The sequence below is a fragment of the Falco punctatus genome, assembly GCF_963210335.1.
Source record: "Falco punctatus genome assembly, chromosome: 6".
In the NCBI taxonomy this organism is placed as follows: Eukaryota; Metazoa; Chordata; class Aves; order Falconiformes; family Falconidae; genus Falco; species Falco punctatus.
In genome coordinates, this window is record NC_137585.1 from 555,933 (window position 1) to 571,154 (window position 15,222).

At 46.7% G+C, this 15,222-nt stretch overlaps 1 protein-coding gene across 1 annotated transcript in view; it reads right to left on the reverse strand.

Moving 5' to 3' along the window:
• Positions 1–305: 305 nt before the first annotated feature.
• Positions 306–15,222, reverse strand: part of EPHA1 (EPH receptor A1) — a 36,235-nt gene continuing 21,318 nt past the window's right edge. Inside the window, exons 5-18 of the mRNA XM_080391358.1 lie at positions 12,689–12,844; positions 11,465–11,797; positions 10,079–10,203; positions 9,822–9,981; positions 7,173–7,269; positions 6,310–6,365; positions 5,909–6,031; positions 5,625–5,810; positions 5,112–5,173; positions 4,510–4,716; positions 3,728–3,877; positions 2,839–3,032; positions 2,363–2,518; positions 306–1,544 (exon numbers count right to left, since the gene is read on the reverse strand). Of these exons, the coding sequence (XP_080247484.1) occupies positions 1,466–1,544; positions 2,363–2,518; positions 2,839–3,032; positions 3,728–3,877; positions 4,510–4,716; positions 5,112–5,173; positions 5,625–5,810; positions 5,909–6,031; positions 6,310–6,365; positions 7,173–7,269; positions 9,822–9,981; positions 10,079–10,203; positions 11,465–11,797; positions 12,689–12,844 (2,084 nt within the window). The 3' untranslated portion in view covers positions 306–1,465. The remainder of the gene's footprint in view (positions 1,545–2,362; positions 2,519–2,838; positions 3,033–3,727; positions 3,878–4,509; positions 4,717–5,111; positions 5,174–5,624; positions 5,811–5,908; positions 6,032–6,309; positions 6,366–7,172; positions 7,270–9,821; positions 9,982–10,078; positions 10,204–11,464; positions 11,798–12,688; positions 12,845–15,222) is intronic.

A 15,222-nucleotide genomic window follows, 5' to 3' on the forward strand; every position in this document is an offset into this window, starting at 1 on the left:
ACCAACCTGGACTTACTTCAATCACTGAAAAATAAGTCTTGAGGTGACTACTCTTCCCAAGTAGGAGAAAGTCTTAAGAACATCAGAGGGAGATTTTCTTCCACCATCACCACACACACACCGCCACCCCCCAGTCTGTTCTGCAGGAGAAAGTACTACCCACATGTATTTCATCAAACTACAGCAGTAGCTTCTAATACTTCTCATGGTTTGGGAATTAAGCGCAGGAGCTGTACAAAGATAGGCTTGGCTAATGATGGATACAGCTGTAACTGGATTTAGAGAAAAAAAAAAAGTCTGACATGACCAGCTGCATATATATCCTTTAATCCTAAATGCAACTGCATTTCCACATTAAATCTGCAGTTAGTGGACAAAGAACATTGGCTGAAACAACTAAATGTGGATGTAAGGACCCTGCTGGAATTTACAATATACATGCTAAATTAAGGGTCCCAATCAGATTTGAAATGACCCAAAGAAGTCCAACACAGCCTGCTCTGCCACAGGTTTATTTACAAAATATTATTTACAGTCTATAACTGTCTTGAGCTCTGATAAATAATAACATTTCCTCCACAGAGAAGGAATAAGACAGACCACCTACACATTTTTCTGTTGCAAATACCCTATCCAGCCAAACAAGACTATTTTCTCTTTTAAAAAGGGGCAGAGAAAAATAGGTACCTAAGGGGTTTTCTGTCCATGGCACAAGTAAAAGTATTAAGCAAGTTGGAGAGATGTAAATCCCCCCTCCTGAAGTGTGCATGTGCAAAAGAGCAACATGCTGAGGTTACGTGATCGCACAAGTTGTAGCACGGTGTGCCGCTATTCCCGACTTCTCCTCCAAAGAAAGAAGTACACCGTGAGTTGCTGTTTAAGGCAAGAACAGCTGAATTAAAATATACATCCCTTACCAGCAGCCTTGTGGAAGACTGAATAGTTCATTCCTGTTGTAAAACAAGGAAGACAGAAGGCTGCTGAAGTGAGAAGGGATGTATGCCAGGGAGTGAATGGGCCCAATCTCTACATGTCTGTGTCCCTGTGCACATTCCTTGAATGCCCCAGTCTACCTGAACCCTCAGCTCCAATCTTAAAGCATTATCCACTGCCCCCAACCCACTTCATATGTATCCTTATGTTTCCACATGATATACTGAGGGTCTGAAACTCCAGTATGTGGACTACAGGGATTACTTAGTGCTGCACAGAACAGACTACAGCAGACAGGGCTGAGAACAGTTTCTATGACCAGTGCTCTGAAACATATCGATGGCTGCTGTAGAGCTAAAGCAAGGGGGAACAGAAATGAGAGCAGGTGGTGTTGCCTCAGGAGCCCTTTCAGTTCTGCTTGTTTTGCTTTGCTTGTCCCAGTCACTCATTTGGAAGCAATTGCCATAGGAATGATTCCAAGTGATATCTGGTAAGAATGGGCATTTAGCAAGCTTAAGAGAGCAATGACTGATCACTCCTTAAAGCCTTGGATGCTACACAGGATCCTCTTCTGGTGGCCTGGAAGTGACACTCCCATCTGTTTCAAGTCCCTGAAGGAAAAGGGAAAAGAAAGAAAGAAAGAAATTAATTGCTGTTCTTGTTCCTTGGGGACTTGGATGTGGATAAGGGCAGAAAGTTACTAAGCATTAGTTCAGAAAGCTTCCTTTCTCTCAGTGCCTCCTACTGCGCCTACCTTTCCTCTAGAGGGCAGAAACTTCATGTTCCTGCCCTTCCCCGGCTACCTCTGCCCACCCAGTCAACTGGCTTTTCCCACCTTATGACTAGGCCTGTGCTCCCATGAAATCAGGGCTCTGTCCACTTCAGCTCGTGATATGGGCCATGTCTCAGCCCTTTAGCAGGTCTGTCCCTGCTCATTTGTTTATGTAACTGCCCTGGCTGGAGCTGGCTGCACATCCCCAGCCCTGCAACAGAACACAGCTACGTTGGTAAAGCATCTGACCCGAGTCCTTCTAAGGGGCCCAGAAGGACTTTGCTCTCTGATAGAACAGTGCCCAGCTGATGATGGGGGGCAATATCACCAGCCCATCTGGTGTTCAAGGCAAGAAAATTATCTCATAAAGTCCTACAAGGCTGGAAAGATGGTTAAGGTTAGAGAACTGTCTGCCATCTGTCATTTCCCCTTGCTGTTTGTGTCCACTGCGAGTTCAGAACAGCTCAGACCCCTGAAGAGCCTCAAGCACGGACAGTTAGGGAATTAGTCTCACAGTCCACTTCCATTTAACTATATACAGAAGGATGGAGAGAAGCCTTCCAAGTAAATACAAGTGCCTGTTCAGGTAGCACAGGAACAGACACAGCTACCTGTAGCATACCCGGGGCGCCCTGTGGGAGCTTAGCCTGCCCTTACTCAGCAGTGAGCTCCAGAATGGACTCCATGGTGTCCAGGCCAGCAGTGCGGAAGTTGGAGATGTAGCGCTTCATGCGAATGGATTCCAGCCACTCAGGGATGGATCGATACGGGATCCCATCAGACCCACTGCAGCTGGGGAGCCGGAGCGTTACCCTAAAGACAGGTAAAACCCTCATTAGCCAGGCAATTACCTTAAATGGCCTGCACTATGAGACAGTAGCTAAAGGGCAAGCAACCCCTGCCAGGGCTAGGCCAACTTATCCGCTTCCTGCACAGCGAGGTCAGAGTGCCCAGGCCAGTGGCTGTGCCCTCTGCCACCATCAGAGAGAGAGATGACTACTATCTTCTGCACACTGAGCATTCAAAATGCCTCTGGCCAGCCTGCCTTGCCAGCACTGCCTCTTCTCCTGCAGGAGGCGGGGAGGTGAAAATCCCTCACTTAAAGTCTCTTCTTCCAGTGACAGCCTGCTCACCTGGGATCAAAGTCTGCAACAGGACGGAGGAGCTGCGGACTTGAGATGAAATGTTGCAGTTGTGCCCGGATTTCCTGAAAATGAGGCCTCCTCATCCTGTCTTGTGACCAGCAGCACTTCATGAGCTCATAGAGGATAGACGGGCAGTCCACAGGTGGGGGGAGCCGGTACCCATCCTCTAAGCTTTTCATCACCTGCACAAGAGGACAGAGAGAAATCAGGCCAAGAGCAGAGAGTTCGAAAGAGGAGGCAGAGCCCTCTGCGGGGCTGGGAGCAGGCAGTTCACCATTCCGCACAGTGTGCAGTCAGGAGGTGTTGAAGCAGATTACACGTGTATGAAGTAGGGTTTGGGCAGCACAGCAAAGGATCAAGACATCTGAGGGATGTCAAAGAGTGAAGCAGCATATGCACGTACTTTCGATTCTTTACTGGCTTAGCCCCCATTTGCCATTTAGGGCATGTGCTCATGAGAAGTGAGGACCAGATGATCCTGGCACAGGCCCAGAGAGAAAAGTGGAACCAGGCTTTAAGGAATAATTTCAACAGCATGTGCTAACCTTACAGATGTGCTGTACCTAGAATGAGACCAGATATAACACCCCAGAGCAAGGACAGAAAGAAACTAACAGAGAACATCTCCAGACACAAAGGCCATGGCTGATTTAACTAGTCTTCAGTTTGGCTCACTGCTGCTAAGACCTGAACACAGTTCGGACACCCAAACGCTTACTGCCCTTGACCTTCTTGCATTGATTTTTCGCAGAGAGGGAGACACAGTACTTGCGTATTCAAAAGAACGTCAAGACTGCAGGCTGAGGGAGATCTACAAAAGTTGGGCCTACGTGCCTCGTTATTTTTTTAATCAGCACTTGAGCTCAGTGTCGGTTACCTCTTGATTGGTCATGTCCCCATACGGTTTGTCACCAAATGACAGCACCTCCCACATGACAATTCCAAAGCTCCAGACATCACTGGCTGAGGTGAAAATCCGATGAGCAATGGCCTCTGGGGCTGTCCATCGAATGGGAATCTTACCACCCTGTGAAAAAGCAGCAACACAGTGTATCCAGCAAGTATCATTGAGCTGTATTTCTCCAGTACTCCTGTGCAAGGACCTTACAAAGTGGTTCAAAGACTGGGCCAGCTTCACTTGAAGAAACGTGTAACCACCCCTGGGGAAACTTCTCAAAAGGACAGAAACATTCTGGGAAAGTGAATGAGTTTAAGCTGTTCAGTTGAATGCTACACAAAACCAGGAGTAAGAGCCTGATGCCGGTCACAGCCCTACATTGGATGACTCCAGACATTAGAATCACTGGAACTTCCATTGAAAGAGACCTGTAGGTGTCTCGAGTCCAAACCCCTGATCACAGCAGGGCCATCTTCAAAGCCAGATATAGTTAACTGAATCCAAAAGATCAGTCCTCTTAATTTGCTTCTCATTTTAAAACCACAGTCCCCCTGAATCTCTTAGCAAACAAAATCAACATGGACTTCAGAGAAGTACCACCTTCTGAATCACCCATGCTGTGACTTGCAGTTTTACTATGGGTTTTCCTCAGAGATTTTTCCATCCAAATCTTCCCCCAGCCTGGTGTTTCCTATTGTGAAGAAATTCTGCCACTCTTACCTGGCAGAATCCTGATCGCCCCGAGACCACAGTTCATTTACAAGACTGAGAGGTTGTTCCGCATCATTCTCCAATATTCGGGAGAGACCAAAGTCAGACACCTTGCATTGAAGACTGCGTGTTACCAGAATGTTGCGAGCAGCCAGATCCCGGTGCACATAGTTGTGCTCTGAAAGGTAGGTCATGCCAGAGGCTATTCCCTGCAGCATACTCACAAGCTGCACAGGGCTAAATTTTTCCTCATTCTCCTGCATGGAAGAAGTGAGAGAAGATCCTGGTCAAGTGACATCAGTCTGCTTGGTTTCTAGTTACTGGCCTTATCAACTTGCAAAAGTGGGCATTGGTAAACAAGCCAAAATGTAATGCTGCAGCCTCAAGGACCCAACAGGTTCTCGCTAAGGGACTGGTGGTGGTCTCCAGAGTCATCATTAGGCACCTGCACTTCAACTACCAAAGACAGCACTCTGGACGCTGAGCAAACTGGATGGCATCAAGCTTCAGCTGCTGAGACCAGAAATGTTAGTGAGCAGAAAGTAAGTGGATGTCTGAATCTTATTTCTAAAGTCTTCTCTCAGGGTCCTAAATCCAGGTCAAGTGCAAGTTCCAGCAGTACACAAGCCTATTACAGATTGGAGTCTCTCACCCGGAGGAAGGTATCCAGCGCTCCATTCTCCATATACTCGGTGATGATCATCATTGGCCTCCCTTGAGGAAGACAAAAAGATGTCAGCCTTTTTGCAGTTCTCCTGCTCTTGCCTATCCATGCTCTCCACTTTGCTCCAACACAGAGAACTGTATCCAGGCCCAGCCAACATACCCACCCTGCTGGCACAGCTGGCTGACCCTTCTCCTTAGGCCTCTCCCAATGATCTTTTTTTCCTCCTTGTGTCACACATGTAACCTTACAGTGTCCCTTACCCTAGCCCAACTTCTCATCCACTCACCAACCCAAGAAGGCCTCCCGTAACATTGTCTCGTGAGTGTCGGAAATCCATACCTCTCTTCCCTCCCCTCCTGTCACTCCCTGCCATAGGCTAACACAATGATGCCTGTCTTCTCCCAGCGCAGCCTCTCTGACAGCATCCTCTCTGAGGAAGGCCCAAGCAATATGCCAGTTTCTGCTCTCATTCCATGATTCTCTCCCATACACTCTTACTTTTGGTGACGACTCCTTCCAGACGCACAATGTTTGGGTGATTGAACTGCCCCATAATTGTCGCTTCACGCAGGAAGTTCCACCACTGTGAGTCTGAATACGTTGACTTCAGGGTCTTGATGGCAACCACGATACGTTCTTTCCCTGGGAGCCGCAGGGACCCACGATAAACCTCCCCAAACTCCCCTAAGGACAACCAGAAGCAAAAGGTCACAGATGAACTCAGGAATAGGCAGCAAAATATAGGGGAAACTGAAAGATGGGGAGAGCAACAAGTAACTCACCCTCTCCAATCACATTTTCCATAGTGACACAAGAGACATCCAGTTCCTTAGTGAATTCCAGCACCCCTCTGCTGGGGTCATCATATGGTTGCAGGTCTACATAGGGCTTCAACCAAACCTTCTCTATGGTAAAGGGAAACAAAAGAGCAAACTAACCTGTCAGGTCTTTGGACAAGCTTTGTAGGGCAAATCTACGGAAGCAAAGGTGAATCCATGGGATTCTGACAATGGCAGTAAACAAATCTACCAGACATACATTGAAGACTAGAGCTGTTACCGGAAGAGGTGAATTATATCAGAAAATCCAGGCCAGTGTCTGGTTTGAAACTACTATTTCTTTTCATTCCTTCCAATCCATTCCAGGCTTTTCTCCCTAGTTCTGCTACTCCTTTAAAGCTCACCTCGATCAAAGCCTGAAGTATTGTAATCCGGCCGTGCCTGTCTCCGACGAGCCTGCCTGGAACATAAGAAGCAGTCATGAAAATAAAGTGGTCAGCAGATAGCAAAGACAAAAGCAAGACTTCCAGGGTGTCTGCCCCAATTGGTCAGGGACAGAGTTCAGAGTAGTGCAAAGCAAAGCAGAATCAGGCACTGCACCTACTTGGTAGAGTACATTTAGCAAGAAAATGTGATGCTTCATCTACATTTAGAAACAGGGCTTTGTTTCCATGCAGGTAGTTTTGTTCATCCTTCTGCGTGCTGAATTACAGATTAATTTCTATTTATTTCATGTTTTCTGTACACTTTCAGCACGATACCTGATCTTCTTAAAACCAAACAATAGTAGCTTTATAGACATTTAGAAAGGAAGCGGAATTTTGTATCTGGGTAGAGAACCACTACGGTAATGGTGTATGGAAAATGGTTTGAAATGGCTGGATACATTTATTGCCCACTTAATTGACCAGCAGATACAGAAATGATTGTACCATAACAATATTTTTATTAATCTGTCTTGATAACAGTACGGTAGGGCTAGTTTGTAACAAAACTGAGAAATCATCACATATTCTTCTGTCCTCAGCAGCAAGCACCATCTTACAGACAGATCAAGCCCTCCAGTCCTGCTAATCCAAATTATTTACTGAGACTCATTCCACCTTGCTGCAGCACACTGGTCTGACTTCTCTACCTAACCTCTACCTATCCAATATCCCGTGAGAAATCGAGGCCTTTCCTCCCACCCTCCCTCTCTTTCTCAAGCTCCTGTAGCTCAGCTATTCCTACATCTACACCTTTTTCAATACCAAAAATCAACACTTACTTTCGCCGAAAGATGAAAAATCCCATAAGCAGCCCAACAAACAGTAGAACTCCAAAGATAATAGAGACTATGACTCCACCAGACAGAGCTCCTGTGTCTGAAGAAACAAAGAGAAAGGCCATGCATCATTTAAAAGACCAAGAACCATTTGTCTGGAATGTAGCAACCACTTCTACCAACCAATGGTATTAGGTAAGCTACAGCCATTTGTCTTCCAGGCAGCAGGGCCACCAGATTTGAGTCCTAATCATACTGTTATTCATGTGCATGGAGCACCTTCTGGGGGGTATGTGGTTGACTTATCTACAGTTTGGTCTTCTAGTTGAGTAATTTGTCCCAATGCCTGATTTCCTATATAAATTCCATGACACTTTCAAAAACAAAGAACAGCTGTTCCTTCCCTCCCAATCCTCTCCAACTGCTCTTTCAGATCAGATCCTGCTTCCTGCTCAGTAGCTGACTTAGACTACGGCACAGCAAAGACATGATTTTCCCCAGCAGTCTAACTTGACTCTCTTCTTGTTTATGAAATTAATTACCCCCTTCGCTTCCATCAGTCTGTAGGGTTGGTCTTTTGCCTAATTACCTTAACAGAAGCCACTGTCTGCTCAGGACTTTTGAAACAAGCAAGTACTGACTTACAAACCTGCAGTCTAACATCCTGTTCCTGCTTTCTCAAAACCAAGCGTCAGGTGGTTTCATGTTGTGATTGGACAGCATTCAGATAGCATTCACATAACACCGGTTGTCTTCTTCCATTTAGATTCTCAACCTAAAGCCATCCATTTCCATATAGTATATTGAATTCATCAGAGGAAATGCTGCATTAACTTGTTGGTGTGAAGTATGTGTTTTTAAACCTTATTTCCTATAACTTTAAAAACTATTTCAAAAACTTAAAAATACATTAATAGGAAGTGTTCATACCCATATCTAAGAGAGTCTACATTTTTTAATATTTTCCCTAAAAGGATTTAGGAAAACATCCAGAAGAAAGAAAATTCCTAAAGAAATTGTTTCAATAAATGAGCAGATTTTAAAGCAAGGAACAGCTTGTGCAACACAAACAACCATGTCTGGAAGTGTTTCCTAACATCCAGTCCAATGGTCAGCATGTGTAAAGCCTAATTAACACTTGTTATTCTTGCTCAATTTGACGCTGACTCATCCCACTGAAATTATTAAAAATCACCAGCTTAGTTAAGCAGAAATCAAGAGGCAGAGTTAACATTCTTTTTTGTTAATATTGAAAAGGCAAGATTTGGAAGGTGAAATGATATCTTTTACTAATAAAATGGACAAGCTTTCAGGTACACAGCACTTCTACAGGAAATTAAGGAACCTAAATTCTCAAATTCAGATTAGAAAAAATTGTCTCACCTTGCAAGTCTTGTTCCACTAATATGCCTAGACCTTTACAGCTAAACAATGCTTCTAGTATTATCAAAGAACTCCCACCAAATGAAACCTTGCTGGCATTTCTTTTCAATTCCTTTCACATTCAAAACACCTCCCTGTTGGCATGAGGAAGTCATCAACTTTTATTTAATAAAAAGCATAATCTGGATGAAAGTATTTTCTAACGTGTTCTTTTATAATAAAAATCACCTAAGGTACATGTTAACTTAAGTATTTTTAACAGAATCTTTGTGGTACATTATAATGTTGGTTAAAAATCTTTGACGACATCATCATTTGGCACTGTGACTTCAGGAAAATTTTACCAAAAGCTCCTGGTGCCAAAAAAAGCCCAATCTTTAAATTACACTCCAATCATGGTAACACAACTCCTTATCAGCTTTTACACAGTTTATTTATTTAGTTACATTAAGGCATGCCTTTGTTTTCTTCCATGTCCTTATTTCATTAGAGTAAAACTAGCCTTTCAAAGGCATAATTTCAATGGATGTATTTCTAAAATTATCCATAAGGTCAGCAGGAGGATCTGAGAATGTGTGGAATGAAGAGAGAACAAACTCCATTACAGAAAATGTTTGATAAAGTGGAAGTCTCCAGGTAACCCAGGGAAAGAGAAGGCTGGATGTGAGGCCTGTATGAGATGTTCTTTGACACAGGAGAAAGGTCTTCTTGTGACCTCAATAGCCTGACCTTCTACACTTTGCACTTTGGTGGAGAACTTTTTTCAGAGGCATGTACCATCTTTGGGGGCAGAGTTACATTCAGGGGCTGGACTATGTACAGTGGAAATGACAAAGCTGGAAAAAAGTAGGGGCGAGCTCCTTTGAGTTCTCCTTTTCACTAGCAACTTTCACACAAAAATAGGTATATGGTAATCATTTTTCTACCATTCAAACTTAGAAACATCAGCTACAATCAAAATGTCTTGCAGGAGAACTAGATGAAGAGCTGGTTAAGTAACTTGTCAGTACAACAAACAAACCTGAGTCTGATCAGTTCTGAATGGGAAAGTACAAGTAGATTTTATACAACAGCAAGGAAACAAGATACATTTCTCCTTGTTCTACATTTTTACAAAGCAATAGGCTTGGTCCTGGTGACATGGAACTCAAGAATGTGGTGTCTGTGACCCACTGCTAGCAGAACACAGAGATCCATGTACTGTGTGAATATACAATCTGATGGAGAAGTGAGTTTCTCCCAAATGAGGTATCAGTGATTGTTCTTTACCTGGTGGAAGGGTGCGGAATTCCTGCTCTGGGGAGTAGGGTCCAGGCCCGAGGGGTGTGATGGATCTCACACGAAGCAGGTAGGCTGTGTCTGGCTGCAGGTCCCTCAGGGTGACGTTTGGCTCAAGGAGGTGCTTCACTGTGTAACGTGCCTCCTCTCCCTGCAGAAATCAAACAGGGTCAAGTAACAAATACATGCTGAACAAAGAGGACACTTCCACCCTGCCTTGGGTGAGAGGGGGAAGAGGTAGACCTCACCTTCTCAAAGAACATGACCTCATACTCCACTGAGGTCCGGCTGCGCTGCCGTGGGGCAAGCCAAGAAACAGAAAGACTGCTGTCATCTCTTTGTGTCAGGATAAACTGGGACACTGTCACCGGGGCTGCAGGGGAGAGAACAGAGAACATCAGGAAGAAATACAAACACAATGCAAACCAGGCCCTCTCTCCACCAGAAGCTCTCGCTTTCCTTCTCTGGTCACACCACACAATTAGAACCGACTCTCTATGCCACTGCCACTCCCTCATCTTTCTCTTCTGTGGTGAAAGGGAAATGAGATCTCCAGTTTTTATTAATTGCTTTCCATAAATAGTAGTATGCTTCTACCCCAACAGTGGAAGCATAACTTTGGCCTTCTAAACAAAATCAGTGTTCTAAGAAATTACTGCTTAAAGAAGAAATTACTTAATCAAGGACTGCACTGAAAATGTGTAATTTGAAGTAAAAGTGTTAGGGGTTTGTGCTTTTACAGCAGTAGTAACAACCACCCTACGTGATTTATGAACACAGCTCCATTTCATAAGGGCACAGTGAAATTAAATGCTCAAAATCTCTCAGCTGACTGCAAATGCACGCTGTTCATGAATAAAAATATAATTCTCAACAGTCTGCAAGGACTGAAGAGTCAGGCCTGGTTCTCTCCTTGTCCTTCATCATCACCAGGAAGTGAAGAAGCATGCCAAGAGTAGCTCTGCTTCTCTAGCTCAGAGTTGCGCTGCCCCTGCATAGCATCAGGAAGAAAAGTCAGATTTCATGACTAAATCAGAACTTGAGGAAAGCACCAAGGGCTGTTGAGCACTACGATGTCACTTTTCTATAATCACATTTCACAGCACTCTGGAAAGTATTCGCAGAACAGGCAAACTAGCCAGTTTGAAGCTAAACTACAGAAACGTGTCAAGAACTTGCATGTTTTTAACATCCCTATTTCTCCATGCTTCCAAAGCTTCCCCCCCTGCCCCCCCGAGTTACAGCAGGGTTTCTGTTGTGTTTCACTGGATGTTTTGCAATACCGAGTCATGGGGAATACTTCATGCCACAGTCCATGTTCTTCCTGTCACACAGGTGACAATACTTAGGCTGGACTACACTAGTGTATGACAGGGACAGCTTTATCCTCCTCACCTCTGTTAAGTCCTTGGTGGATTCATACCTCTTGGTGGGTAAAGATTACTGCTGCTTTGACTTGCAAGGAATATGACTGATGGACTCTACATGCCAGAGGCAGAAGTATCTTAGAGTCCTTATCATACCATACCAACACATGCAGCAGACAGGAAAAGATGGAGAAAGCCTAAACATTCACAGAGATTCCTCTTCCTTTTCCTGATGAGCAGGAAATTCTTGTCTCTGCTTCTGCTAACCTGCATGTCCAACTGCGACCCAGACAGCTGGAGCTGTTCTCTGAGGAGCAGGTCCCATTCCCGAGACACCATTGTGGGCTTCCACAGCAAATGTGTAGTTGGTGTAAGCTTCCAGGCCATCTACATCCACAGCGGGTTTCGTGAGACCGGAAGCACTGGGGGAGAATACCACACCAGCCTCACATGGCTCACATGCCAGGAAATGGCAACGACGACAGAAGACTGTGTAAGTCAGGTCCTTTCGCCCACCGTGGTCGCTGGGTGGCTGCCACCACAGACTCAGCTGCGTGCCAATAAGGGAGAAGCTGACATTGCGGGGAGCTGAGGGGGGGCCTACAAGAAGTATGAAAGAAAGTATTAGATCCAGCTGTTAATACCCAAAGTAGTTGTGGCAGTTTCCCTTCTGCTGATGCATTTTGAATGGAGCCCTCTGTCTCCCCAGCCTCTCCCTCTCTGATCTCTCACTCCCATTTCCCAACATTTCATTTCCTTCCATCTCTTTGTTCATAAAAATCACAGAATGATTTGGGTTGGTAGGGACCTTTACAGATCACCTAGTACAATCCCCCTGCCATGGCAGGGACAACTTCCACCGGATCAGATTGCTCAAAGGCCCATCCAACCTAGCCCCCAAACACAGGGCATCCACAGCTTCTCTGAGCAACCTGCTCTGGTGTCTCACCACTCTCACTGACATAGAAATGTCTTCCGTATGTCGCATCTAAATCCACTCTCTATCAGTTAAAAATGACTGCCCCTTGTCCTGTCACTACAGGCCACGGTCATAAAGTCTCTCTGTTTTTCTTACATGCCCCCTTCAGGTATTCAAAGGCCACAATAAGATTTCCCCAAAGCCTTCTCTTCTCCAGGCTGAACAACCCCAGCTCTCTCAGCCTTTCTTCATTAGAAGAAGTGCTCCAGCCCTCTTCTGGATTCACTTTAGCAGGTCCATGTCTCTTTTGCACCCCAGAGCTGGATGCACTACTCCGGGTCAGTTCTCAAGAGAGCAGAGTAGAGGAAGAGAACCACCTCCCCTGACCTGCCAGCCACGCTTCCTTTCATGCAGCCCAGGATACAATTGAGTTTCTGAGCTGCAAGCACACGTGGCCAGCTCATGTCCAACTTTTTGCCCATCAGTATCCCTAAGTCCTTCTCTGTAAGGCTGCTTTCAGTAAGTTCACCCCTCCGTCTGTATAGATATTGTTCTTTCTATTTGAGACTCACGGGTACAAGCAATGTTCTGGCCCTCTGAAGGTGCTCGGTAGAAGCCTGCATTGCAGGAACAAGACGTAGCCCCTGACTCACTGGACAAGCTGTTGGGGGGGCACTTCAGGCAGCGTTTAGTCTCTAGGGAGTGGCGGTAGAATCCTCGCTGGCAGGCTGTGATGAGACAAAAAAGTCAATATCAGATCAACAATACACCAAAATCAACAAAACACCTGCTTCTCAAGCGCTCCTTTATCTGTTCACTTTTCTTCCATTTTCTTAGCTCACAGACATATTTAGGTTGGAAGGGACCCCTGCAGGTCACCTAGACTGATCATCTTCTCACAGCAGACAGAGAAGAGGTGCAAACTCAAGGTAGGATCAATGTTATAATGAGACTTGTAGACTGAGGAAGGGAAATCTTATTCATCATGGGTGCCATATGAAAACAGAAGCTAAGCTAGTCAGCCTCAGAGACTTCTTTCATCATAAACCAAGACTGGTCCCCACCTTGCCCTTCAAGCTTTCCACACGATAAATAAGAGCTGTAAATGCCAGCTCCAAGTCCTTGTGCTCCTCAGAGTCCTCTACTTGCTGATTTCCTATGGGATAGCCAGTGGGCTTTTTAGCAGAAGCAGCTTTTCTGATTTCAAGTTTTGTACCACAGCATCACCTAGTAGAGCCCTGGGGAATATCTAGATAACTATCAGCTGGCCTAACAATGCTGAGCGTAACTGGCTACAGAGCCAACATAAACTGCAAGAGAATCTGTGCCATGTGCTTTCTACTTGCAGGCCTACAAAAATAAGCAGCCACATCACTCTCTAACACCTGACTCTGTTTTTGCTGTATTACTGTTAGCTTGATCTACAGAAGCACTGGCATGTCTACCAGTAATCTCAAGGTCAATGCTTCACTTTTACAGGTGTGTAGCAAGGAGAAAATGAGCAAGGGAGGCTGAAGGAACCTGTGAATTTAATGGCTTACCAGCCTGTCCTAAATGAATCTATCAAATGTTCTTAAACTAAAGAAACATTGCTAATCAGATGGTTGGGGAATGCATACCCTGATTTTCTGTCACAGCTACCACCTTGCATTTAACTGGAGCACTGTGGGAATGGCCCTTTTCGTATTGTGCTATAAAAGCAACAGTGTCCTGTAGGAGATACCAACGGAGAAAGCCATCTGCTCAGGAGCCTGACACAAATGGTGTACTGTGGTGGAGCACAGCACAGGAAATGATCTTTTATCCAGAAAACAAAAAACAATCCAGCCATTCCTACTATGTGATGCAGAGGAACACCTAGGGGACCTAAAAACATTTCCACTAACAAAGGCCAAACAAGATTCCTCACCATCAGTCTCAGAAGAAGTCATTACCCTCACTGTATGTGGAGATCTCTCTCTCAACTATCATCGGAGAATTGGCTTCATCTCACTCCTATTGCCCCCCCCCTCCCCCTTGCCCTGGAATGGCAGGCAGGCTGCCCCGTTAACTCCAGGTGATGGATGACAGCCACCCCATCAGTTGCATGGTGATACCATTGCACAGCCATTGACAGTACATGGGCCAGAAGGATTCACAGCAGTGAAGCCTAAAGAGCACAGAAAGGTGAAATAATCACACCAAGTAGAAGCAACCAGCACCTCCTGGTTTTGGGAAGTGACAGAACTGCTCAGGGACGTGTCACTGAGCTGCAATCATGCCACTGTGCGGTCAGGGACAGCAAAAGCTGCTGAAAGAATCCAAAGGCTCAACACTGATTGTCACCAGCCCGAAGAGATTCCATTGATACTCCGGATCACATCATCCCCTTGAGACGCAGGCAAGAAGAAAAGTGACTTTGATCTCTAGGCCGCTCGCAACCAAGAACACTGCCTCACGCTGAAGGCAGATGAAAGCTTTGTGGCCTCCTGTCACTTTGCTCCAGCATCAGATTTCCAAATTCCTGACAGTCGATCAGTTTGGGTCAGGAGAGCTTTGACAGCAGCGAGGAAAAACAGACGAGGTGCAGGGCCAGAGCCCGGTGTCGGTCCGGGGCTGCCCGGGCACCACTGCCTGCACCAACACGGCACAGCACACGGACCCCGGGGGGGAAACAGGGACATTTGGGGCCGGGGGCCTTTGCCGGTGCAGCCCCCGGGTCCCCGGAGGCGCCTCTGTGAGGCCTCCGCTGCCCCAGCCCGCCACCCCTACCCGCCCCGCCCGCCGGCGGTGCCGAGTCCCCGGCAGCAGGGCGGCCCTGGGACGGCCACAGCGGGGCAGCCGGGTCGGGGCGCAGCGGCAGCCGAGGCAGTCCGCCGCCGGCACGGCCCCGGCCCCGGGCGCAGCCGGTATGAGCACAGCACGGCCCGGGCCGGGCAAGCCCGGGCCGGCCTACGACCGGCGCCCTGGGAGCGGCGCGCACAGCCGGGCCCCGCCGCCAGGCGAGCGCCCGCGGCCCGGCAGGGAGCGGCCCCGCCGCCTCAGGGCGGAGCCCCCGAGGCCTCGCGGTGGCGGGCCCGACGCCTCGGCAAGGGGGGCGCAGGCCGCGGCCGGGCGGGGGCTGGGG